The sequence below is a fragment of the Gossypium raimondii genome, chromosome 11 (assembly GCF_025698545.1).
Source record: "Gossypium raimondii isolate GPD5lz chromosome 11, ASM2569854v1, whole genome shotgun sequence".
Lineage (NCBI taxonomy): Eukaryota > Viridiplantae > Streptophyta > Magnoliopsida > Malvales > Malvaceae > Gossypium > Gossypium raimondii.
In genome coordinates this window covers 41,724,420-41,751,631 of record NC_068575.1, presented here as the reverse complement: position 1 = coordinate 41,751,631, position 27,212 = coordinate 41,724,420, and the positions used below count along the sequence as shown (strand labels likewise).

Here is a 27,212-nt window from a genome sequence, read left to right as displayed (position 1 = left end):
TACCTTGTAACAAAAATTGTTTGCCTTTTTAGAGAGGCCCAGTAGACTAAATAGAACACTTAGGATATATGAAACTGATACAGAGGTGCACTAAAGTGCACTAATAGAACAATAGGCACCGAAGTGTAAATCGCTAAGCACCAAAGTGCAAAGTAGTAGGCACTGAAGTGCGGAACGATAAGCACCGAAGTACGAAACGGTAAGCGTTAAAACGCAAGACAATAAGCGCGCTAAAATTTCCTTAATGGCATGCCATCTATATCCCAATAGTTCTAATCTCGTCTACTTGGACAAATTATATCATGCACACATATCACTTTAACACTTTTACATAACACATTTACATTTGTTTACAATTTAGTCCTTGTAACAACAATCCATATACTTATATCTTCCACTATCTTTAATACATGTAATATATCTTTAAATTCAATATTCATCTATAATTAACTAATAATCCTTATCATTTATTTCACATATCACTTTTATATATTTTGTAATTTAGTTATTAGCACAATATTTCATGTAACAATATATTTTACTTTTAATAACACATATAACGTAATTCAATACTTATTAATATTCCAAAATTCACTACAACATCATTTTTTCTCATTCTAAGTGTTATGCACTTCACTTCTCTATTTCTAATATAAATTTTCTCAAATTTACGATTTAACCCTTAATTTCCACAACTTAGGAAATAATTGTAGTTTGGATTACAAAATTCATATATTATTTTTTCACTATGTGCTTTATTATCAATATTTTCTTGTAAACCTTTATAATTTTCCAATTTTGTAACACCCCTTACCCGTATTCGACACTAGAATAGGGTACGAGGCATTACCAGAACACAAACGCTTGTAAACGTATTTAACCGTATTATAAAATTTCATCTAAATTAAAACTTTCAAATTTTTTTAACATGCTTTTATAATTCTTCACAATATATCCTCAAAATATTATATTCATAATAAATAGGGCTTACGAGACCCGATACATACCTATGCAATTCAATGCTTCATTTCCATTTCATTCAGTTCACAATTTCTCATGCTCACATTTCAAATCATATCAATAGCAATTTCCATCTAATTCACGTACAATTCAATATTAGTAAGTTCAATACTAATACGTATTTACCATTTAACTTAACATTTTTCGATTATACCATTCATTAACACATTTATGAAATTCTCAATTTTGCAATGAAAATATCACTTTATCTTAAATAACAACATCAATTCAACTCATCATCCCCTTTTTCGTCATTTTTCACTTCAAATATGAACTTACTATTTCATTACCTTTCCACACTCGTTTCCTATGCATATCACATAAGACATAAACATATCATTCAACCATAGTCACAAGCTAGTGCATTTAAGCATAATTCTTTTTGGAACTAACCACATGATAAACCATTTCACTAGAGATTACATAATTTAAACCTTACCACCCCTGTCATGATCACAAGCATATTTCCCTTTAGGCACTTACCATTTCAATGCATAACTTATAAGTTTAACGTGGCATAATCCAGCCACAACTTGGTCAAAGCCTAAGCATGTACATCAAATATGTTAACCAAATAAACATATAGCATAAGCATTATGAGCATGGATGAGCACAACATTTATTAATGTATCAAACTTACCAACATGTGTTAATTCATAAACCATTCATGACACTACTTCAAGCTAAATCATATTCCAAATATACCATACACACGTACTATGAAACTTTATTTTCCCACATGAGCTTAAATCATGACCAATAATGCGCAAATATAAGCATTATTTATATTTCATCGTTTATCAATTATAATCGAGCATATTACCAATTATACATAAATCATTCATATATTTCCCAATTTTCCTCCTCCTCCTCTCCATTCCACATCCTTAATGTGTATACCACACTTAAACAACATTATCCATACTTTTACTATTTTTCAGTATGTAAATTCAAACTATCTGTCTGAGTCAGAGTCACTAATTTATTTATATCTCGAGCTACCGAGCTCCAAATTAAGATCCGTTAATTTTTCCTGAAACTAAACTCATATACTTCTTACCATAAAATTTTTAGAATTTTTTTTCTTAGCCAATAAGTATAGTTTATTCTTTAAATTTCCCCTATTTCACTGCTTTCGATAGTTTTGACCTTTCTTCACTAAAAATTAATTATTTCATAGTACAGAATTCAAATAATGTTCTCGTTTATTTCTTTTGAAAATAGACTTATTCATAATTATAAAATATAAATTTTATCCCATAATTATTTTTTTACAATTTTAATTATTTTCCAAAGTCGAATAGGGATTCCAAAATCATTCTAGCCCTGTCTCACTAAAATTCAAATATCTCATAATATAAAACTCGTTTGCTTTCTATATATCTTTTATGTGAAAATAGACTCATTCATATTTAATGTCATATCTTATTCACTCTCTAATTAGATTTCCACCATTTTTGTTGATTTTTCAAAGTCACACAACTAATGCTGTCCAAAACTGTTTTGTTGCTAAATTTACTATTTCATAATTTTACTTACTCCATTGCATCTTACTGATGGTTTGATCAAATATCGAGCACATTTTTCATAAATTTTCGCACTTATACCTACAATCATTCATCACATAGTCATATTCAATTACAATTAGTCGTTACTTGATCTCATGTATTTTCACTTAGTCAATTTCCCGATGAACACTTCAGAATAATAACAGATACATGGTGGATCAGCACATAGCACCACCCTTATAGTCAATGATACTTGGTGGATTCAGCACATAGCAACCACCTTCATAATCAATAGTACCCAGTGGAATCAGCACACAGCAACCACCTTTATAATCAATGGTACCCGGTACACGTAGTAGCCTGCATATAATACTACACACGTGACAATTACTATCTCTTTCACATAGTGGCCTGCACACAGCCCGTGCCACACATGTGATCATTATTTTCACTTCATTCGTACCTTTTCTATTCCGGAGGTTCAACCGGGAAATTTCTCACTTTTTTTTCACTAATCAAAGTCAATTTCTCGTCTTTCTTGATTTATAACAGCACATTTAACTTACATAACACTCACATTATTCAATTTAGTCCAAAAATCACATTTTTGCAAAAATTATATTTTTGCCCCTAACGTTTCACAAAATTACAATTTTGCCCCTAGGCTCGTAAAATAATTTTTATTCAATTTCCTTGCATTTTAGGCCTAGACGAACCATTTTAATAACTATAGCAGTCTACAATTCTCACTTATTCGCACACTTGTGACATATTTTATAACTTTTACAAATTAACCCTTTTAGGCATTTTCATCGAAAATCACTTAGTAAAAGACATTCATCACACTCCAAACATTCATATTCTTCCATAAAACATCAAAATACATGCATATCATTCATAGATAAATTTTTAAACACAAACCTAGTTCAAAATAATGGTAAAAATAGGTAAATCTTGTTACGAGGATTTCAAAAACGTAAAAATCATTAAAAACTGGGCTAGAACGGACTTATAATCAAAATGAGATAACCATGAGTTGAGAGATGTGAAAACGTAGAATAAAATGAAAGTTTATATGGTGATAAGCCCATCCGTGTTTGCTTGGCGTGCATTTGATGTTATGTGCTCAACATATTTGATTAAGTAAATATGGTAAGCAAATATACACAAATAGATGGAATGTGTGTTTATGTGCACTTGCTTGAATAAGTGTAATCAGTATATTTATATGATAGAATCTTATGTCTAATTGTTAAATTAGAAATAATATGGTGTTTTGTTTTATGTCTTTATTATTGAATCATGAATATTATAATAGTATGAAATTTGAATTGGAAGATCAAATTTAGTAGAACGCGGGAATGAGTACTTTCGTTTAGTGATATGTGATGAATTGACAGAAAATATCATGGTTTGACCATTGCAACATGTAAAAATGTGATTATGTGCTTCCGTGTAAGACCATAGCTGGGCTATGGCTTGGGTGTGTGATATGTGGCGATGTGTAAGACCATAGTTATATTATGGCAATGTGAAAACGAAGTACTCAATTCTGTAAGACGTTCTCAAATTTGACAAATATCGGTAAGTAAAATGGAAGCCAAGTATTGGAATTTAATTAGATATTAATATTGAGCTCGAGTAAGTAAATCCATTGTGTGAAATTGTAGGTGACAGAAAATAATGGTAAAAATAGGTAAATCTTGTTACGAGGATTTCAAAAACGTAAAAAATTATTAAAAACGAGGCTAGAACGGACTTACAATCGAACTTGGAAGCTTGAAAAACTCTAGCCATGGTTTCTCCATGCAATTTTCGGCCTAGGGGTTGAAGATGGACAAAAATTGGCTTTTAATTTTGTTTTTTAATTCATTTTAATAACTAAATGACCAAAATGCCCTTAATGAAAAACTTTGGAAATATGCCTAACCATGTCCATTTTTGTCCACCAACTTAACCAATGGTCTAATTACCATATAAGGACCTCCAATTTAAAATTTCATAACTATTGGACCATGAATATTATAATAGTAGGAAAATTGAATTGGAAGATCAAATTGAGTAGAACGCAGTAATGAGTATTTTCGTTTAGTGATATATGATGAATTGACGAAAAGACCATGGTTTGACCATGGCAACATGTAAAAATGTGATTGTGTTTTCGTGTAAGATCATAGCTGGGCTATGGCTTCGGTGTGTGATATGTGGCGATGTGCAAGACCATAGTTATACTATGGCAATGTAAAAACGAAGTACTCAATTTTGTAAGACGTTCTCTAATTTGACAAATATCGGTAAGTAAAATGGAAGCCTAGTATTGAAATTTAATTAGATATTAATATTGAGCTCGAGTAAGTAAATCCATCGTGTGAAATTGTAGGTGACAGAAAACATTCGTAATAAATAGATGTGTTAATTTGCTTGGAATGAACTATGTGGTTATGATGGTATTACATTGATAATGAATGCTAAGTCATATATATATATATATATGTATTTATGTGAGTATTACGACCTCACCATCACCCCCTTATCAGTATTGTTTTATGATGAAATTTTTATGAGAATCATGTTGAATAAGCTCATAAATGTGAACTGAAGAGTTCAGTGGTCAAATAATTAGTAAAGTAAACAGAGTTGAGTATAGTGTAACAAATGAACTTGGTAAAAATAGGTAAATCTTGTTATGAGGATTTCCAAAAGGTAAAAATCATTAAAAACGGGGCTAGAACGGACTTACAATCGAACTTGGAATCTTGAAAAACCCTAGCCATGGTTTCTCCATGAAATTTTCGGCCTAGGGGTTGAAGATGGACAAAAATTGGCTTTTAATTTTGTTTTTAATTCATTTTAATAACTAAATGACCAAAATGCCCTTAATGAAAAACTTTGGAAATATGCCTAACCATATCCATTTTTGCCCACCAACTTAACCAATGGTCTAATTACCATATAAGGACCTCCAATTTAAAATTTCATAACAATTGGACACCTCTAACATGTAGATCTCAACTTTTATACTTTTTACAATTTAATCCTTTTGACTAAATTGAGTGCCCAAACGTTGAAATTTTCAAACGAAATTTTCACGAAATCATTTTGTGAAATAGTAGACCATAAAAATATAATAAAAATAAAATTTATCCTCGTCAGATTTGTGGTCCCGAAACCACTATTATGCCTAGGCCTAAAATCGGGCTGTTACAACTCTCTCCCCTTTAGGGATTTTCGTCCTCGAAAATCTTACCAGAAGAAATTACTTCCAACTCTCATGAAGCAGTTTCACTAACTTTCCAAAATCACTAATCAATTTAATCTCGTATGTCTCTTTTCAATAAATATATCTCTAAGGATAAAAGAATATATATATAGAATATCCAGAAAAGATCATCGTGTTCATTTCGATTATAATTGTCACACACAGCATATTTACCACTTAATTATCATTTCTCTAACTAATTCTATTATCACGAATCTCACATTATTCCATCCACTAATAAAAATAAATTCGTAAGAATTTTCAGTTAATACATGCATTCTTTAGGTATCATACCTGAATATTTTGTCTCATCAAATTTAACTTCTTTAACAGTGGCATTACATAATCTGTATAATCTTTAAAATAATCTGATATTTCTTTTAAAACTGAGTTTATTTGTTACACTATACTCAACTCTGTTTACATTACTAATTATTTGACCACTGAACTCTTCAGTTCACATTTATGAGCTTATTCAACATCATTCTCATAAAAATTTCATCATAAAGCAATACTGATAAGGGGGTGATGGTGAGGTCGTAAAGCCTCTGACTTACTCACATAAATACATATATATATGACTTAGCATTCATTATCAATGTAATACCATCATAACCACATAGTTCATTCCAAACAAATTAGCACATCTATTTATTACGAATGTTTTATGTCACCCACAGTTTCACACAATGGATTTACTTACTCGAGCTCAATATTAATATCTAATTAAATTCCAATACTTGGCTTCCATTTTACTTACTGATATTTGTCAAATTAGAAAACATCTTACAGAATTGAGTACTTCGTTTTCATATTGCCATAGTATAACTATGGTCTTGCACATCGCCACATATCACACACCGAAGCCATAGCCCAGCTATGGTCTTACACGAAAACACATAATCACATTTTTACATGTTGCCATGGTCAAACCATGGTCTTTTTCGTCAATTTATCACATATCACTGAACAAAAGTACTTATTCCTGCGTTCTACTCAATTTGATCTTCCAATTCAATTTTCATACTATTATAATATTCATGGTTCAATAATAAAGATATAAAACAAAACACCATATTATTTCTAATTTAACAATTAGACATAATATTCTATCATATAAATATACTGATTACGCTTATTCAAGCAAGTGTACATAAACACACATTCCATCCATTTGTGTATATTTGCTTACCATATTTACTTAATCAAATATGTTGAGCACATAACATCAAATGCACGCCAAGCAAACACGGATGGGCTTATCACCATATAAACTTTCATTTTATTCTACGTTTTTACATCTCTCAACTCACGGTTATCTCATTTCGTACATTAACACATACTTATCATGAACTTCTATTCATAGCTTTCTAAATTTCATTTATTCAATAACACATTTCAATCGCCTCAATATAAATTTTTAGCATTATTGGAAACAGCTCGGTTAGAAGTCATCTCTGTCTTAACAAAACAATTTCATTAGAGCCGAAAAATATTACACTATCACGAGTAATAATATGACATGTATAGCTAAACTCACATACGCTATGTTAGTCCGAGAACCGACTAAACCATAACTCTGATACCACTAAATGTAACACCCCTTACCTGTATTCGGCACCAGAAGAGGGTACGAGGCATTACTAGAACACAAACGCTTGTAAACGTATTTAACCGTATTATAAAATTTCATCTAAATTAAAACTTTCAAATTTTTTTAACATGCTTTTATAATTCTTCACAATATATCCTCAAAATATTATATTCATAATAAATAGGGCCTACGAGACCCGAGACATACCTATGCAATTCAATGCTTCATTTACATTTCATTCAGTTCACAATTTCTCATGCTCACAATTCAAATCATATCACTAGCAATTTCCATTTAATTCACGTACAATTCAATATTAGTAAGTTCAATACTATTACGTATTTACCATTTAACTCAACGTTTTTCTGTCATGGTCAAACCATTACTATCTCTTTCACATAGTGATCATTATTGTCACTTCATTCGTATCTTTTCTATTCTGGAGGTTTAACCGGGAAATTTCTCACTTTTTTTTCACTGATCAAAGTCGATTTCTCGTCTTTCTTGATTTATAATAACACATTTAACTTACTTAACACTCACATTAGTCAATTTAGTCCAAAAATCACATTTTGGCAAAAATGTAGTTTCACAAAATTACAATTTTGGCGTGCATTTGATGTTATGTGCTCAACATATTTAATTAAGTAAATATGCTAAGCAAATATACACAAATAGATGGAATGTGTGTTTATGTACACTTGCTTGAATAAGTGTAATCAATATATTTATATGATAGAATCTTATGTCTAATTGTTAAATTAGAAATAATATGGTATTTTATTTTATGTCTTTATTATTGAATCATGAATATTATAATAGTATGAAATTTGAATTGGAAGATCAAATTTAGTAGAACACAGGAATGAGTACTTTCGTTTAGTGATATATGATGAATTGACGGAAAAGACCATGGTTTGACCATGACAACATGTAAAAATGTGATTATGTGTTTCTGTGTAAGACCATAGCTGGGCTATGGCTTCGGTGTGTGATATGTGGCGATGTGTAAGACCACAGTTATACTATGGCAATGTGAAAACGAAGTATTCAATTCTGTAAGACGTTCTCTAATTTGACAAATACTGGTAAGTAAAATGGAAGCCAAGTATTGGAATTTAATTAGATATTAATATTGAGCTCAAGTAAGTAAATCCATTGTGTAAAATTGTGGGTGACAGAAAATAATGGTAAAAATAGGTAAATCTTGTTACGAGGATTTCAAAAACGTAAAAAATTATTAAAAACGAGGCTAGAACGGACTTACAATCGAACTTGGAAGCTTGAAAAACCATAGCCATGGTTTGTCCATGCAATTTTCGGCCTAGGGGTTAAAGATGGACAAAAATTGGCTTTTAATTTTGTTTTTAATTCATTTTAATAACTAAATGACCAAAATGCCCTTAATGAAAAACTTTGGAAACATGCCTAACCATGTCCATTTTTGTCCACCAACTTAACCAATGGTCTAATTACCATATAAGGACCTCAAATTTAAAATTTCATAACAATTGGACACCTCTAACATGTAGATCTCAACTTTTGCAGTTTTTACAATTTAGTCCTTTTGACTAAATTGAGTACCCAAACGTCGAAATTTTCGAACGAAATTTTCACGAAATCATTTTGTGAAATCGTAGATCATAAAATTATAAAAAAATAAATTTTATCCTCGTTGAATTTGTGGTCCCGAAACCACTGTTCTTACTAGGCCCAAAATCGTGTTGTTACAAATTTAATTACCTTTTATCATAAAAGTTGTCTATTCATTATTAAGTAAAATTTCTTTCACATCTCACTTATTTCACACAATTAATTACACTATCTCATTTTCCACATTAAATTTCTATGTATTTCACTTGTATTATTTCCACCACATGTATTTCTCAAGTCCTTTAATTTAATCCTTGTTTCCATAAAAGTTCACATTTTCCCATAATTTCACTTATCTAAGACTTTGTATATATATATTTGCTATTACATAGCCCAACTATTATATTTTTATTATAATTTCCTACTTCACATAATAAATTATTTCACACTATTTTTTACTTAATTACTACTTAGCTTACAAAGATCACATTTTAATCCTTAAATAACAAGGAAGTTCATGGGTACTTACCTCTTTTCCATCAAAATCTCTTGTTTTGCTCTTCTCTTACCACTTGATTCACTTACTCAAGTTCTCTCTTCATCAACATGTCAAAAACACAATATTTTCTCAAGAGAAATCTTTACTTTAACACCATTTTTATGCTTTTCTATCACTACTAAACTTAAAAATAACATAAAACCTTAACATCCATACATTATTCTCTTGAAACCAAACTTTAACTTAACTTCCTCTCTCCTCCAACTTCTATTTCTTGAATCTAACTTTATATTCTAGCTCCCCATAATCTCCTTATTATTTTTCTCTCTTGGTGGCTATGGAAATTCTTTTGATTTCTAAGTGAAAATGGTGAATTTTTTGTGAAAGGACCAAATTGTAAAGAAAATATTTTTTTCTTTCTTTTCTGCTTCTCATGTTGGAAGCATGAAAAGATGAAAAGAATTCTTTATCTTTCTTTCCTTATATAATAAGTAAAATTAATAAGATATAAATAAATGTCAAATCAAAATATTAATAAACTAATATTTATTTAATTAATCTAAAATATCACCAACATCATCATTACTCTTCAAAATATCTTTCTTGTTAAATGATCATTTTGCCCCTTATGATCCTTCAAAATTCCTTCATTGAATCATCACTCATTTTAGTAAAATTACGATTTAACCCCCTCATACTTTTTCCACTTATTCAATTTGGTTCTAATTCATCCAGATTCCTTAGTTTCTAGATCCTTCCACCATTAAAATATTTTCACTATTGGTCCTTCAACTTTTCCATATTTACACTTCAACCTTTCAAACTTTGAGTATTTACTCTTGGGCTACAAAAATTTTCTCACTTTTTCAATTTAGTCCTTTCTTAAATTAATACATCATAATATATTTCTTAAACATATTTTGTTGACATAACTCAAAATTTCTCTTTTGCCACTTTATTTCATTATTTTACTGTATCAAAGACAATATCTCACTTTCTTACTATAGTAACTTTCGGGTGTTACAATTATTGTTGTTTAAATTTCAAAAATTTTGATTATCATTATTAACATTTTCAAGTTGGAGTTTTTTTGTTGTCATTACACATTAATGCCTTATTTGGTTACTAGTGTAATAATATGAGAAAAAAAACTTAGTTATTAGATATGTATTTCTAAGGTAGAACTTGCTCGGAAGGGAATAGAACATGATTCAGTCTGTGGGGTTTGTGGTCAAGATTCTGAAGATGTACTTTATGCTACTAGAGATTGTTCTGTTGCGAGAAATGTTTGGGACCACTTAATTCCAACCGAATGGTGTTCTAGGTTTTATGCAAGAAATCTTCAAGAATGGCTTGTTCTAAATTTGCAAAATCAACATAATTGGCATTTGGGAGGTGCTGACTAGCAATGTCTATTTGGGATCATTGCTTGCAGCTTATAGAAGAACCGCAATATTTTCATTTTTCAAGGTACTTCATGGACCAATAGTGAAATTATCAAAGTGGCGAATAGTTGGGCTAAACAATACTTTTCTTCTAAGGGGAGTAAGGCAAATGACTCACAAGGTAAGTTTCCACCTCTATTTTTAAATAATTACTATGTCCTTTTGAGTACAGATGGATCCGTTTTGGAGAAAGCTGGATTTGCAGCGGTAGGAGGTATAGTACATGATCGAGGTGGAGCTTGGATTCTTGGATTCAATAAATATTTTTGGAATTATTCTATATTTGAAGTTGAGCTGTGGGGTATTCTAGAAGGTTTATCTCTACTCATGGAGCTGGGATATGATAGCGTATTGATCCATTTTGATTGCTTGGAAGCCATTACAACTATTCTAGAGAGATCTTCTGAAGGGTCCAATTCTGTTTTGGTTCGAAGAATTTATCAAATACTGTTGTGGTTTAAATATTGGAACATTAGACAAATTTCTACAGGGGAAAATCAGGAAGCTAACCATTTGAGCAAAATGGCCTAACATAGAGATTATGGGTTATGTCTGTTTTCGACCTCTCCTTTAGAAGGGTTGGTCTAGTTATTGTAATATGTTTTTATTTTTACTTTTTTACCAAAAAAGAGAGAGTAAAGAATAGTTAGTACAAATTTAAATTTGAAACTAGAAATATGAGTAAAAACTATTGTTAAAAATAAAAAATCTTCAAAATAAGCAAAAAAAATTCCCTTTTTTTTTTTTGCTAAAAATAAGTCATAGGAATGACTAAGAAATGTTTGAAGCTTTCTTTGTTTCTTAAGTTATGAAGGATGACAAGAAGATGAAATGTTTTCATATTTTATATTATGATTATAACTTACGTAATTATATTTTATCTTAATTAATCAAAATAAAACATTACGTCTACTATTTCTTATTTTGTATGGTCTATTTACTATTTTGAACCTTTAGTTAATTGCAATTTAAGTCTCCAAGTCATTTCCTAATTAAAATCTATAGCAATTGAACTTTATAATTTAATCCCTTAACCTCAATTAAACACAATTTGACTAAATTAACTATTCAAATTTCTTTTCATCTATATATTAATTTTATAAATATTTTATTCAATATTTACAAATTCGATTTATGAAACCAATACGAAAAAACTATATTTTTTGGCCAAGAGATGATTTTTCTTTTCTTTTCTTAAACGAAGAGAATAGTTTTCCTCGGTAAAGAAAGGCTGACATTGTGATATTGAATCATGGGAAAAAGGAGAAACCCAAGTTTATTGATTCCATCATTAATCCTATTATCATTCTCAAATTGTCAAATTTAAAGCTACAACCACCCTACCAGCCTACTACACATGCGGTCTTCACCATTCGTTTGGGGGAATTCTTTATTAAGCTGCATGAAACAAGCCATGAAATATTTATCTATCTGTCTATATATAAAATACATACTAAAAAGAGTGGAACAGCTGGATCCAAATCCAATAGGGGCTCTCTTTTCAAGGCCGTAGAAGCCATCAATTTTATAAGCAATAGCAGGCAAGGGAAAAGAAGGGTAATGGGTGGGAGGTCAATGCTTGCTTGGAGTTAGATATGGAAATTGGAGCTCTGCAAACCGGTCTAATATAAGCTACAATCCAAAATTTAAATGATTTGGCATTGAACTCTTTTACAAACATTTGCAATCAAAGTGAGAATGCTGGAAATCGCTAACTTCTTTAGTTGTTTTCACTCAAATATGAACATAAATGGTGGTGAATAGGGTAGCCAAAAGTGGGTTACTAAAAGTAATTGTAACTTTCCTTCAAGAGCACTAAGAATCATTTATTGCAATTATTGCCTCTAAGGTCATACTTATCCATTGTCTAGGCTCTAGACCCTATCGCTAAACTTGCATAATATTTCAAATGAATGATAATGAATTTCTAATTAAATGACAAAGGTTGAAGACTATTTGATGCTCTTTTTCCGATGTGAAATACTCCTTTGACCCCAATAATGTTTGCTTCCTTAAAAACATGTATGACAGCAATTACATAGTACTATATGTGTATACATCTCCAATTAGCTTATACTCGAAAAGAAAATAATTCAAAACTTACTAGGCAATTCCACTTTAGTCGGACCAACTCACGAGAAGCTTTGGGTGTAATGTAATGTAATGTAAGGACCACCAACTTGTATGAAATGATGGCAGCTTTAGATTGCTTGTTGGTTGGCCATGCATGCCCCATGCTCCATCCAATTAGAGCAACCCCCCCCCCCCTTCTGATTTCCAAACCTGTGTACTGTTTTATCCCCCTTGTTTTTCACACGCATGCCTATTTTTTAATCAATATAATAAACCTAGTTTCTTCTCCCACCCCCATCTTCAATTCTTCCACTTCATCATGATTAGTTTACTAGGCTTTTGATTCTTCCAGGCTGTCCTCTAATTAGTAGTTATAGAGTTAGCTTGATGACTATGAACCTTTGAAATTTGAATCCAAATGTGGGTAATCAACATATCATTTAATTCCTCATTAATGAATCTTTGCAATTGGACGTTGGTAGCTTGAGACTTTACTAAAGCTAAGCTAGCTTCAGGTCAAACCAGACCAACCTTTGAGGTTCAACTTTTACAATAAATCATCCCTCGCTTCATATTTTCAAGCTTCCCAACCAACTTTTTGTTATAATTAATGGTATCCCATTTCTGTTTAATTTTTTAAATAAAATTTTACTTTGAATTTGATGTAGTTTAATCAGACTTGGATGGTGTGAAGGTCTGAGATTCATTAAATCAAAAGGTACCACAAAAGCAATTACACAGCTTAAAATGGTTACAACTTACAACTGGGCGCATACATATACTACCACTATTCTCCATTCCTACCATTCCTTAGGTTTACAGCTCGTTGAGTTAGAATGATAATCCGAAAATATTCAAAAGAAAAAAGAAATTATTTAAAAGTGTTCAGGAACTCAAATCAAATGAGTAATTTAAATTAATATGTATCATTAGTTTATCTTTATTGTTTCTTATCTCTAAGGGTAATTTTGAATATTGAATATTGCTTATAAAAAAATTAATTGAAGAAAAAGAACTAATATAAAATACAGAGTGTATCAAATAAATTCAAGGTAACACCACATTTCATTCCCTTTGAACTTTGAAGATACTTGATTTCACCATCAATTCATTGAATGCATATATTGTTTTCAATCATAAACATACCTCTTTGCTCTCCTTAATTACAATTCCTTTTCTTTGTTGGAACCAACCTTAGAGTTTTCACAAGCTATTTACACGTATGACGAGTGAAACATAAATAGTGAGGCTTGGGCACTTGTGTTGTGGGAGTTGTGACATCTTTCCAATCCAAAACCAACCAATGCGACCCCAGCTAGCAGTGATGATGAGATCCTACAGTTAAAAAAATTTGGAGAATGATGTGTCATTTTCAGCACCATCCTCATGAATCTGAAAAATCAAACTTTTGGGACCATATCTTTCATTTTCATTTATCAAAACATGACAAAAGAATTTTGCCCAATGCCACAAACTCCGAAACAACACTCGCCAAATCATACGTCATGTTTGAGTAGGGAGAATCTCAGATGTACCCAGAAAAACAAGCACCATATTAATACACTCGTAATAAATTTATAAATGAAACTGACTGAAAATTGGGTGTTAGCATAGGGGTTATATAATAGTGGGTGGTAGAGTTATAAATATGCAAGCCCACAGCTGTAAAGAGTGGTCGTCCCTAAAACACTCAATTCCATCATCGTCAGAGGACGGTACGATACAAGGGTGGACTTAATGGTTAACCGCGTGGAGTTTGTTTTGGTTTAGTGAAAGCACACAGCATTTGGCTTAATTAACCATTTGTCGTCAATCTTCACCATGCTTTCTTCCTGTTTCCGCGTATCAATGCCCTTTCCCACCTTAATATTCACAACTAATGGGGCGGTCCCTATTAGACCTGTGGATTTGAATAGCGTTAATTCGAGTTTTAATATTTTTGAGTAATTCTCAGATAAATTTTGGACATTATTTTGAAATCAAATCATTCCAACTTTCTGTTTATTCAATTATTTAGATTGAATTATATTATTAAATTTATTAATATAATTATATTTATTATGCATGTAAACTTTTAAATCGATATTTTTATAATATATTTTAAATTTACATTAAATGAATAAAGTATATAACTATTTTTGTTTTTCCACCTCGATGAAATACATTTTTAAGATGAATGAGATTCATTTAACTTTTTTATTCTATTTTTAATCAAACTGCATTACATTTTGTCTTTCTTTAAGAATTAACGTACGCAACAATTCTAGGTTGCTAACGAACATTTATAATTAAATAAAAGCAAAAGATGTATAGTATGATTGAATCTTGTGTAAAATTCGTTTTTGACCCAAATAGGGGTAAAATTGTAACACGGCCCTCACTTGGGCAAACGGGCAACGTAATGAAACACTAGAGCTCTCGTCTTTTTAAGCTAATCACATCCACAATGAGGATCCATTCTACCAATGATTTCACTAACAAGTCCCTCCCATTTTTACATATTTACATTTATACCACCCTCATCTCTATTCAGGGATAGAACTCAACACAGCCTTGAACTTCCCTCTCCCTACTCTCCCTCTTTTCTCCCCGCCCTTCCCACCACCAGCACCGGCGGCGGGTGAAACCTTCCGGCGAGGAGACCCTACAGAAAACGCGAAAGGGGTAACCGCCTTACTCCCGCGCCTGCATTTTTCAGAGGCGGTGGTTTTCATCAAAGCGGAGCTGGCTTTGACGGCCAATGCAGCCATTTCCTCAGCTTGTAAAGGATGGTTGAGCCAACTCAAGGGCAAAGCGAAGTAAAGTTGACCGGGTTGAAGCTCCTCGTCTTCCTCGATGGCGGATACGAAGTCATCGAAGTCCATCTCATCGGCGTTGCAGATGAAACACATGGGATTCTTCTGCAAAACGTAAGAAGCCTTGACGGGGTAAGGAAACTCTTGTAACCGCCCATCATGGAGAATCAGCTTGGCAGTTGCTACGTGAGTCGAATCGCAAGAACTACAAATACCCATTTTCTATTTTCAGATTTGTGGATTTCAACGTCGAAGCTTTCGATTATTTTTGGAATAGAAAGCTTTTTTGAAAATGTTGGTGTTGGAGAGCTGGGGGAAGTTTATAATATATATATATACAAAGGATGAAAGGAGAGATGTCTCGGATTTTGGACCAGGTAGCCACGTAGGATTTTGTCGTGACGTAGTAATAAGCATATTTATGGGAACAGGAACAGTAGGCAGGGTTGCCAGGCTGTAAGTTAGTGGTGACAGGTTGTATAAGGAGTGAGGATGTGGGTCTGAACACAGCAACCCTGGTTTCGAGATGATATTACGTTGACAGGGACTGCTGAGCTTTTTACAGTTCCATGGGATGATTTCACTGCTAAGTGCAAACATAATGCATTTAATAAAAACGGTAACCATACCAATCAAGGAGTTTAACATGTCTTTGCTTTATGTTATCATATTTCACTATTTACCATTGGTTTTAAATAATGCTTTTTAAGTTAGCAAGGTTACTGTATAGGTTTTCAAGTTTTGAAATTGAGAAAAAGTGTTTCTCAAGTTCAGTTTCTTTTACCTTTCGCTTTTTCTTTTGAATTAAATTATTCATTTATCATCATCTTTTCTTTTTTGAAATTTATTTAAAATACTATATTTATATGCAGGTTAAATTTTATAAAAAGAACGTGTATATTTATTTTAATATTCTTTTAAGATTTTACTATACTTCTATTAATTTTATTTATAGAATCTAAAAATTCTACTAATAGTCTCAAAGAAAATTTAACTGTATTGTGGGTGAGTTGGCAACTCAAACATTCAAGGAAAATACTTAAAAGTAATGGGTATTAATACGTTGTTTACATTTCTTTTATACTTAAAATTTTTAGTTGAATTGATATCACAAGTCAATCAAACGTCAACTGAATTATGAAATAATAATACTTTTTCACTAAATTATATTATTAAAACGCCATAAGTAATGACTTTTCCTTTTAACCAACACCTAAGTTTTTAATAAATATACTTTTGCATGATTCTGTATGCACATTTACAATTATTATAAAATAATATAATAAGAAAGAGGAAGGGGTATGTATGCTATATGGGAAAAAAAAGGGGCGAGATAAAATAGGACATTCATTCTATAAAAGGTCACTATAAATAAGAGGAAGGTAAATAGATGGAAAAGGAAGGGTATAATGGAGAAGTAGAGAGAAAAAAGAAGAGAGAAACGTGGCAATTGAAAATCAACCCAAGGAAGCTAGGGGTGCAACTGTGCAGGGCAAAGCAAAAGACACGTGGAACAGAAGGGCTTTGGGAATAGTAAACTCGCAGCATTCCGACAAGACATGGCGTAAGCTCATCTGGTTTTGCTGCTGCTCCCTCCCTGTTTCCTGCTGCCCCGCCCTTTTTCTAATATTTATTATTTCCCCATATAGCCCATGTATTATTATCTTAAATTCTAAATCTACATAACGCAACATGAAAGCATGGACAATGTCAGGACTTTCTTCTACTCGTATATTTTATATATTAGGTCTTGTAGGGTTTGCATGTGCATGAGTGATGGAGTGAGAATACAATTTTTGAGCCTCCCTTCCTTCCATGTTTCGTGAGTTGATTAATGCCACTAGGTAAAAATCTATGGTTTTATGACTTAAATGTTAGTTCTAGCTAGTGGCGATTGAAACAAACAACTTGGTCATTCTTTGAACTAAATTAGACAAGGGTATACTATTAATTGGTTTTGCTTTTTTGCTCCCATAGAATACAATGCATGATTTTAGTTGTTATCATTTATCAATCTACTTCCGTACGTGCATGGTTTTCAATTGTTAAAAAGCAAGGAATTATTGGTAATTATCGAGGAATGAGCAACGTTTCCAACTACGATTAATCCTTTGCATGAAGCTTCAGAGGATTGGGGTACCTATTTCTCCCCCATTCCATCCACCCTAGCTATAGCTACTTGAAAAAGAAAAACCCAATTTTTTAATCACAAAAAAATGGCCTCACATGAATGCTGTTCATTTCTTTAATCTCCATTTGTTTCTCTTATTTCATTGGATGCCCTCCATATTCCCTCTTTTGACTTTCATCACTTTTGAAACCCAATCTTCACCCCCCTTTTTTTTTATTGCGTTTTAATTTTGTTGTTAGTTTCGGTATTGTTATGAATTTTATCAATTTTAGTTATATAATTTCCATCCTCAAGTTTGATTTTTAAATCAAATTTTATTATTAATCCTATATTATAGGTAAGCTGTGAATTTAGTCATTATTTTCTATTTTAATTCCTTCAATTTAGTTATTTTTAGTCCTTATATTATAAGTAAGATGACGATGTATTTTTGTAAATATTATGTGAAAATAACAAGCTAACAATATTATATTACACATGCAATATAATATTATTGAGTAATATTTTTCTCATATCCCATTGAGATGAATGTTGGGGGTATTTATACATCCTCTTACCGTTACTATTATAGTTCATAATTGGGTCCACTATTTTGTCTTGACCTTGGGGCCTCCGGTACTAACATTCTCTGCCTCTGGTGCTGACATTCTCTGCGCGCTCCCTGGCTTGCTGGACGCTTGTCTATGTAATACGCGGTCCTTTCTAATCCTAGGATTGACATCCTTAGCAAGCTCCGTACCCGTTGGTCACGAGTCTAGATTACTTGTAGGGCTTGCAATCCTTCCTGCAAACATAGTTCGTGACCCCATCCAGCGAGGTGCGCCCTTGAACTCTTCTTGTGAGCTATCTTGGCGAACACGCCTCTTCCAAGTCGAGCCCACCCGAGTCAAGGGTTGGAGACCCAGATCTTTTTAGGACATTTGGGTTGGCAGTTATGGATATATAATAAATATGTTTGTCGAATAATATTTTAGAAATAAAAGAATTTAAATTAACAAATTTAATGGATACCATTTGATTGAAAATTGAAATTTCAAAAATATAAAAATTAAAAATGACCAAATTATAAGAACTAAATTTGAAATACTAACAATCAATATATTCTTTGAATGGAGAAATCATTTTCTACCAATTGAATTGGTGAACATTATTTGATTTATTTATGTTAATCCAATAAAATTAGGGAAATTATGTGGTAAATTATTAATGGAGCTTTTAGATCTCACAAATAGAGATTAGGGTTTGCTAAATATTCTATAAGAATATATTAAAATATTAAAAATAAATATTTAAAAAGAAGAAACACTTATCAAAATTTCAAAACTACTTATGAAATAAAAAAATACAATCATCAATATATCAAAGACTGGCTCGTAAAATTATATTAATTATAAATTACAAGGTAGACCTAGAAGATAGATATCCCTAGAAAACATAAAACAAACCACTATTAATAAAACTCATAAAATAGGGTGAACTTAAAATGCTTGTCAACATATAGGTTTGGAATCTTGTAAAGCTAAATTACATATAGATTTGAGGTTACTTAGTTGGGCTATCATGGATAAGTAGAAGAATTTGAACAATTTATCTAGCAAACTTTTTTTTATTTTTTGAAGAACACTTGGTTAAAACCTAAACTATAGTTGTTATTTTGTATTTTTATGAGATGACCAGTCAAAACCCAAATAATGCAAAACCATATATATTCAACAAATAAGGAGAATGGGCATACAAATATTGAACAATCCACAAGGATTTGATCTGTAAAATTATGTTAAACATGTTTCTGCTTAATATGGGCAAAAATAGTTGGCAAAAGAAGAAATTAAACCCCACCAACCGGCATAAACACATTACATTCATAATAATGTGGTCTAAACACCCTCTTAAAATAAATCTGTCTAACTACATGTATTTTATTTGTCTTAATCACCTAGCTCTTGTAGGTTTTAGAATGGGATTTCAACTTTGATTCAATCATGGTTCATAAATAATAAAGGTAGCCATTGGCACTGCCATGAAAGTTCCTCCCTTTTGTCTACACTTGAAACTTGTTTATTTATGTGGCCCTTAAGGGGTCTGATATCTTGCATGGTCAAAATCTCAGATCATGCCCTATCCAAATAAAATTATTGGTTTTGAATGGATTCATTGTATACCGAAGGATCAACTTTTTTTTTAAATGACAATGATGAATGCGACATAAGAACTTTTGTTTTGTGTTATACATTCATGTTTTTGGTTCATGTCCTGTCTAATCCGTACTAGTACCCAAGATTTTATATATAATTGGATAACATTACATTACATTACAAGTATCTTATAATCTATATATGCCAATATATTTTTATAAAAATAAAATAAAATTACCAATATATTCATATCTAAAACAAAATGAAAGATGTTGTTAATATAGACATTAAGGGTGTATTTAGTATTACTTCTAAGAATCATTGTTGGGATAAAAAACCACTTTTGAGACCAAAACATTTCTAAACAAGTTACTTTTTCAGAGAAAAATATTTTTCCCAAGCAAGAAATTGACTCAAAAGCACTTTTTGATAAGCTGAAAATTTTAGCTTCTTCTTAAAATTATTTTTTTCCCTCAAAAAACACTTTTGAGAAGTATTAATAAACTAAGTCTTAAGTATGGGCATGTATGTCGCGCCAAATAAGTGTAATTATTTGTATAGAATTCTTTTCATTAGCTAAAACATTGTCTAATATGATTACATAAAAATATTTGAAATGGTAATTTCCATACAATACAAAATTAGTAAAGGTATCTATAATAAAGTTTTGATTTGTAGAGATCGGTGATTAAAGTTTTTATGAGACACTCGTTTGATCTGATTCAAATCGTGTGACACTCATCTCTTACTCTAATATCGTATCAAAAAATTTTAATAAACATGAAAAAATAACAATATAATACAATTTTGAAGGTAACAACATAGTATATTTAAACATTATAAGCAATGATGGTTATTTTTTAAAGTTACAACAGCTAATTAACGTATCAAATACTGAAATGAATATTTGGCTCAAACTAACTACTCAAGTAACTTAATTAATTAACTCACACATAATTCTTGCATGGTAAGACTTAAATCTAAGCGCTCAAAATTCGAGTGCCAACAATACTAATTAATTAATACAAATTCTCATGTCTATATGAAAAGTATATCCCAATCGAATTAAATAGTTGATATTGAAATGTAGAAAAATAACTTAATTGAATGTGTGATGAGTAGCGGAATTGAAGGGTAAGTGTATACAAAATAGAAATATCCCAAAATTTACGTGACATTTTCTTTTCGATGGAAGAAAAGAAAGTTGAAGAGGAAGAAATTTAACCCCACCAACCGGCATAAACACCTCTCAATTAATTAATTTGTCTAAATTAATCACCCTAAAATAAAACATCTTATCCTAATAATTTTCAAAGAAATTCATGAAAGTGAAAGGCTTTACAAAATCAATCCTAGGAGCACTTATACGTAGGGTTAATTTTATTAAAACTCCTCAAATTATAGTTCATATTCTAAATTCATCTTTAAATTTCAAGTGTTTTATTTGAGTTACTAATATATCAAAGTATTGTATCAATTCTATCCTTATTAGCCTAAACCCACAAATTTGCACCTAAATTATACCTTTTTTCCATCTTGATACTTAAACATTTTTTGTCAAAATAGTACCTAAATTATTATTTTTTGCAAATTAGTACCTCCGTTAGTCAAACTATATTAAGTTTATATTTTAAAAAACAATTTAACTCATAAATTAGTACCTAGACAATACAATTTTTCTCAAGTTGGTACCTAAACTTTTTTTTTAATCTTAAGCGATATATTCGTTAAAAAAATTCTAGTTAATAATAGACTGCCACGTCATATAAACTTTAAAAAAATAATTTTTAATAATTTTATTTTATTTTACATTCTCTCTCTCTCTCATACTCGAAATTTGCCCTCCCAAAGTTGAGACATTGTCAATTAATTTGTTTTTGAACTTCACCGACTATTTACTTGACTTGATGTGTTTGAAAAAGTTCTTTCATTGATCAAACTAGTATTTTCAAAATTGAATCGTACTAGTTGGACCAAGAACCTGATGGGGTATCAATCTGGAGCTAAGATTGAATCAATTGACTTGCAAATTGATATAAATCGATTGAACCGAGCTAAAAACCGGTTGAATTGATTTTCTCTATATTTAAATATGATTTATTTTTATAATTTTTTAATAATTTATTTTATTGAATCACACTAATTGATCAAACTGAGAATTGTTGGCTTTGACTGATTTGACCATCGATCCTATTCTAAAAACCTTGATTAAAACCATGAAGCACAAAATACTCACACTTGAAGAAGAAATCTAAGATGAGAGGAAGAAGAAAGAAAAAATATAAAAAATATAAAGTGAAAAGAAATATATATATAAAGAAAATAATTTTTTTCTTTTTTTACCACGATAATTTTAATTGGTTATCTTTTTTTTAAATAGACTTAACAATTAAACTAACGAATATACAACTTGAGAAAAAAATTTAGGTACCATTTATGAAAAAATAGGTATTAAAATGAGAAAAAGACAATTTAGATACCATTTGTAGGTCAAGATTTTTAAGATAAACTTAACGGTTGGACTAATGGAAGTATCAACTGAGGAAAAAATATAATTTAGAGATCACTTAAACAAAAAAAAATCACTTATAACAAAAATAAAAATAAGTATCAAAATATATAAATATATATAATTTAAACACTTAAATTATTTTCCATTAATGTTAAGTTTTGGCCTAATTTATTAGATTAGGAACAAAATAAAGTTGAAGAAGAAAGTTTAACCCACCAACCGGCATAAGCACACCTCAATTAATTAATCTTATTTAAAAAATCAATGTTAGTGGGTGATTGGTTTTAATCGCATGATAGAGATTTGTTCTGTTTTTAAAGCTTAATTGGAGGAATTCTTGATGGTGTGTCATTGACAGAAGGAATACTTCATGATAGAATTTTGATATAGACCGATAATATGGATGTTATTGGGACCATTAAGGAATCCTTTTTGAAGGAGTCAAATTCTGCTTTAATAAGATGCATTAATCAACTCTTACGGAAAGAGACAAACTGGTCCATAGATTATGTTCCTAGAGAAGACAACTTGGAAGTTGATCAAATTATTAAGTTGGCTTTTGATAGAGAGGAAGGCGGGTATTTTACAAAAATAATACAAAAAAATAAAAAAAATACCAAAATAGTATATCTTTTTTTTATTTACCAAAATGGTACAAAAAAAAACAGTTAAAAAAAAACCTGAAAGAAGGGCCTGCCACAGGCGGCACCTTTGGTGCCTGTGGCAGAGGTGGCACCAATTGTTCGTATTTCAGCCCTTTGTTCGTATTTTTTTCTCGGATTTTATTACTTTTAAAAAATATAATATTTTCTAATTTTATTATTTTACATTATTTTAGTACATTATATTTGAAATGTATTCATTTAGTGTGTTTTTTAAATAAATTTAAAAAAAACCCTTATTTCGGCCCTTTGTTCGTATTTTTTCCCGGATTTTATTACCTTCAATAAAAATATATTATTTTCGTATTTTATTATTTTACATTGTTTTAGTACATTATGTTTGAAATGTATTAACTAATTTTGTTTTTAAATAAATTTAGTAAAAACCCTTATTTTGACCCTTTGTTCGTATTTTTCCCAGATTTTATTACTTTTAAAAATATACTATTTTCTAATTTTATTATTTTACATTATTTTAGTACATTACAATTGAAATGTATTCATTCAGTGTGTTTTTAAATAAATTTTAAAAACCCCTTATTTCGGTCCTTTGTTCGTATTTTTCCCGATTTTATTACTTGCAAGAAAAACACACTAAATGAATACATTTCAAACATAATGTACTAAAATAATGTAAAATAATAAAATTAGAAAATAGCATATTTTTAAAAGTAATAAAATCTGAAAAAAATACTGAACAAAGGGCTAAATATTTAACAATTAGTGCCGCCTACCACGTGCACCAAAGATGCCACTGTGATGACCCTTCTTTCAGGTTTTTTTTGTATCATTTTGGTAAATAAAAAAAATGTTAAACTATTTTGATATTTTTTTTGTATTATTTTTGTAAAATACGGAGGAAGGCTTACAAATGCAGTTTCTCCTCTAGTTTCTTTTTAGTTTTTATTTATTTATTTTTGTAACACTTCTTTTATTCATAAAAAAATCAATGCTAGGAGCACTTATAAATAGGGTTAATTTCATTAAAAGTCCTCAAATTATAGTTCATATTCTAAATTGATTTTTAATTTCAAATGTTTTACTTGAGTTCTTAAAATATCAATATTGTATCAATCATACCATTATTAGCCTAACCACTAGTTTAGACATTAAATGTTAGTTTGGATTTGAAGTGAAGCAAATTTTAAACTACCGAATCAAATTGTAAATACGTTTGTACCTACCATATAGACAACTTAGTTTGATGCGTTAAAAACCAAATGGTGTCATTAAAATTTAGTAAACCATTTTCTTAATATATAATTTAACCCACGTACTTTAATTATGCTCCATGCTAAATTTTAGCGGACATTTTATATTTAAATTAACGATTATATTATTAAAAATGTGATTAATAAAGTGTTAGATGTTTTGAAAACTCTTATTAAATTTGAATACCAATGTAAAGTTTTGGTGCAATTTTATTTTTGTATTTTGTTTTATGTTATAGATTCATATGTTGTTGGATTTCCTCAGATTCTAACAAATCAATTAAACAATAATATAAACTTTGGAATGAAGAAACAAATATTATAAATTAGAAGTATTCATGGTTGTCACATTTATTTTCCAGACAAAGCAAATCAAATATTTTTGCATCATCATGCATTTATTAAATAAAAGGGTTCATGAATAATGCATGAAAACTTCCATTTTTTATTCAAGATGTCAAAAATGGGATTTCATGATTAGAAATAAAAGAAGAAAAGGAAGAAACAGAGCTTTCCTAAGATAAGCTCAGATTTGGTCTGGATTATGTAGACCAGTAGAATGAGATATGAAGTTATGAAATAAATCCAAATATATTCCAAGAGAAAGGACATCTTCTTGGAAACCCCTTTCCTACTCTTCCTTCCATAACCATGTACACCAGTAAATTTTTTTATAATAAAAAATTAAGTCTGCTCAGCTGATAATGGTAACCTTAGGATTCGAATTTGATCTTATAAATATCTAGGAAAGAAATTTACTTTCACTTTTTTCAATCATTGGTTGAAATTTAGAGATTAATTTTCAGTGTATGTAATTTTTAAATATACGACTATTTAATAATTTGGTGGAAGATGTTCTTCGGATTTCGGAAGTATCCTCCATAAAAGAGGCAAACACATTCAATCTAAACACGTGCAACATTCTAATAAATTTCATACATGTTGACTTTTGATTACTTACTATTCCTTAGTTAGAAAGTTTTAATATTGACGAGTCACGGTAATTGCACCTATCAAAGCAACTAACTGTTAAATGAATTTCAATTTGTTAACTATTACTTACCAAACCTTGTTTTATAATTTAATTTGATTCTGTAGTCCAAATAATCGAGTATAGTAGTAATTAGCAAACAAGAATACTTGTACAACCCAACAAACTAAGGCCATTCCCAATGATCCACATATTAAAATCTTGCCTATAATGGATAAGCAGAAGAATTTGAACAATTTGTCCAGCTTTGGAACACTTGGTTAGAACTTAACCTATAGTTTTTATTTTGTATTTTTTACGAGATGACCAGTCAAAAGCAAACAAGGAGAATGGGCATAAAAATATTGAACACTCCACTAGGATTTGATCTGTAAAATTATGCTAAACATGTTTTTGCTTAATCCTGGACTATATGGGTAAAAATAGTTGGCAAAAGAAGACATGAAACCCCACCAACACATTACATTCATAATAATGTAGTCTTAAAACCCCTTAAAACAGATCTGTCTGATTATATTTTTCTTAATCACCTAGATCTTGTAGGTTCTTGAATGGGATTTCAACTTCGATTCAATCATGGGCTCATAAACAATAAAGGTAGCCATGAAAGTTCCCAACTTGAAACTTGTCCTTAAGGGGTCTGATAGCTTGCATGGTCAAAATCTCAGATCATGCCTATCCAAATACCATGATTGGTTTTGAATGGATTCATTGTATACCGAATGACAATGATCCATGCATTTATAACAAGTTTTGTTTTGTGTTATACATTCATGTTTTTCGGTTCATATCCGTACTAGTACTGGAGATTATATATAAAGTTGGATAGCTTTTTAACTAGAAGGTCTTATTATCCATAATTCTCAATATTTTTCATATCTAAAACCAAATGGCGGTATTCGTTGTAGATATAGACATGGTGCCAATAAGTGTTGTTATTTCTATCTTTTCTCTTACCTATAAACATTGAGTAGAGAAAAATATTTGAATACTATAATTTAAACATTACTTGTTGAATACAAATATTATGAGGATTTTTGACGCATAATAACTTGTGTTGTATCATCCGGTGACCACGACGGTGATTGGATGAAAGGGATGGTAAGATATATCCCAAGGGCTTCTAGTGTCCATGCCGAATAATGGGCCTAAATCTCTTGGAATTAGTTGTCACGAGATCAAACTTGATGCCACTGCTGTTATTAAAGCTAACCTTGATAATCAAATGCTCACGATATTGATTCGAGGCTTCTTATGAAACATATGTTTAGAGAAGGAAATCAATGTGTTAGGCAGCAACTCTATGGAACCTCGGACTGCCCAAGTATTGGATTTTGGTTTTGTTGTTAACTGCTATGAACCCTATTTGTATTAAAGATTTGCTACAATGAAACGTGGTATATATACGTTTTTTTCTCATTGAATGTTGGAATTATACGAAATACATTCAAATAAATATCTAAAACAACGGAGATCTACTTGGAATCCCTTTCCTACTCTTCCTCCTGTAAGAATGTGGAGTTTGATTAATTCGAATCTCCTCACCATTCATCTGCAATATAAATTTTAGATTAAAATACCGTTTATTCATCATGTTTGTTGTATATGAAATTAATGAACTGTTTTTAAACTATGATTATGAGAAAAACTGTGGGTGTTTGTGGAGAGGAACTTACATGAAGAGTTTGGTGAGAGGGATGATGTTCCTTGGATTCCAAGCATCCTTCACCCGTACAATTTAAACAAGACGATGTATATTTAGAGGCATGGGTCTCACATAAACT

At 30.6% G+C, this 27,212-nt stretch overlaps 1 protein-coding gene across 1 annotated transcript; it reads right to left on the bottom strand.

The window, feature by feature from the left end:
* Nucleotides 1–15,301: 15,301 nt before the first annotated feature.
* Nucleotides 15,302–16,108, bottom strand: LOC105803854 (uncharacterized). Its single transcript, XM_012636259.2, has one exon. The coding sequence runs from the start codon at nucleotides 16,003–16,005 to the stop codon at nucleotides 15,517–15,519; it is 489 nt and encodes a 162-aa protein (XP_012491713.1). The 5' UTR covers nucleotides 16,006–16,108; the 3' UTR covers nucleotides 15,302–15,516.
* Nucleotides 16,109–27,212: the final 11,104 nt, after the last annotated feature.

What these genes read in the sequence shown, in the direction of transcription:
- LOC105803854 (XM_012636259.2), bottom strand. Translation starts at nt 16,005, where the DNA reads ATGGGTATTTGTAGTTCTTGCGATTCGACTCACGTAGCAACTGCCAAG.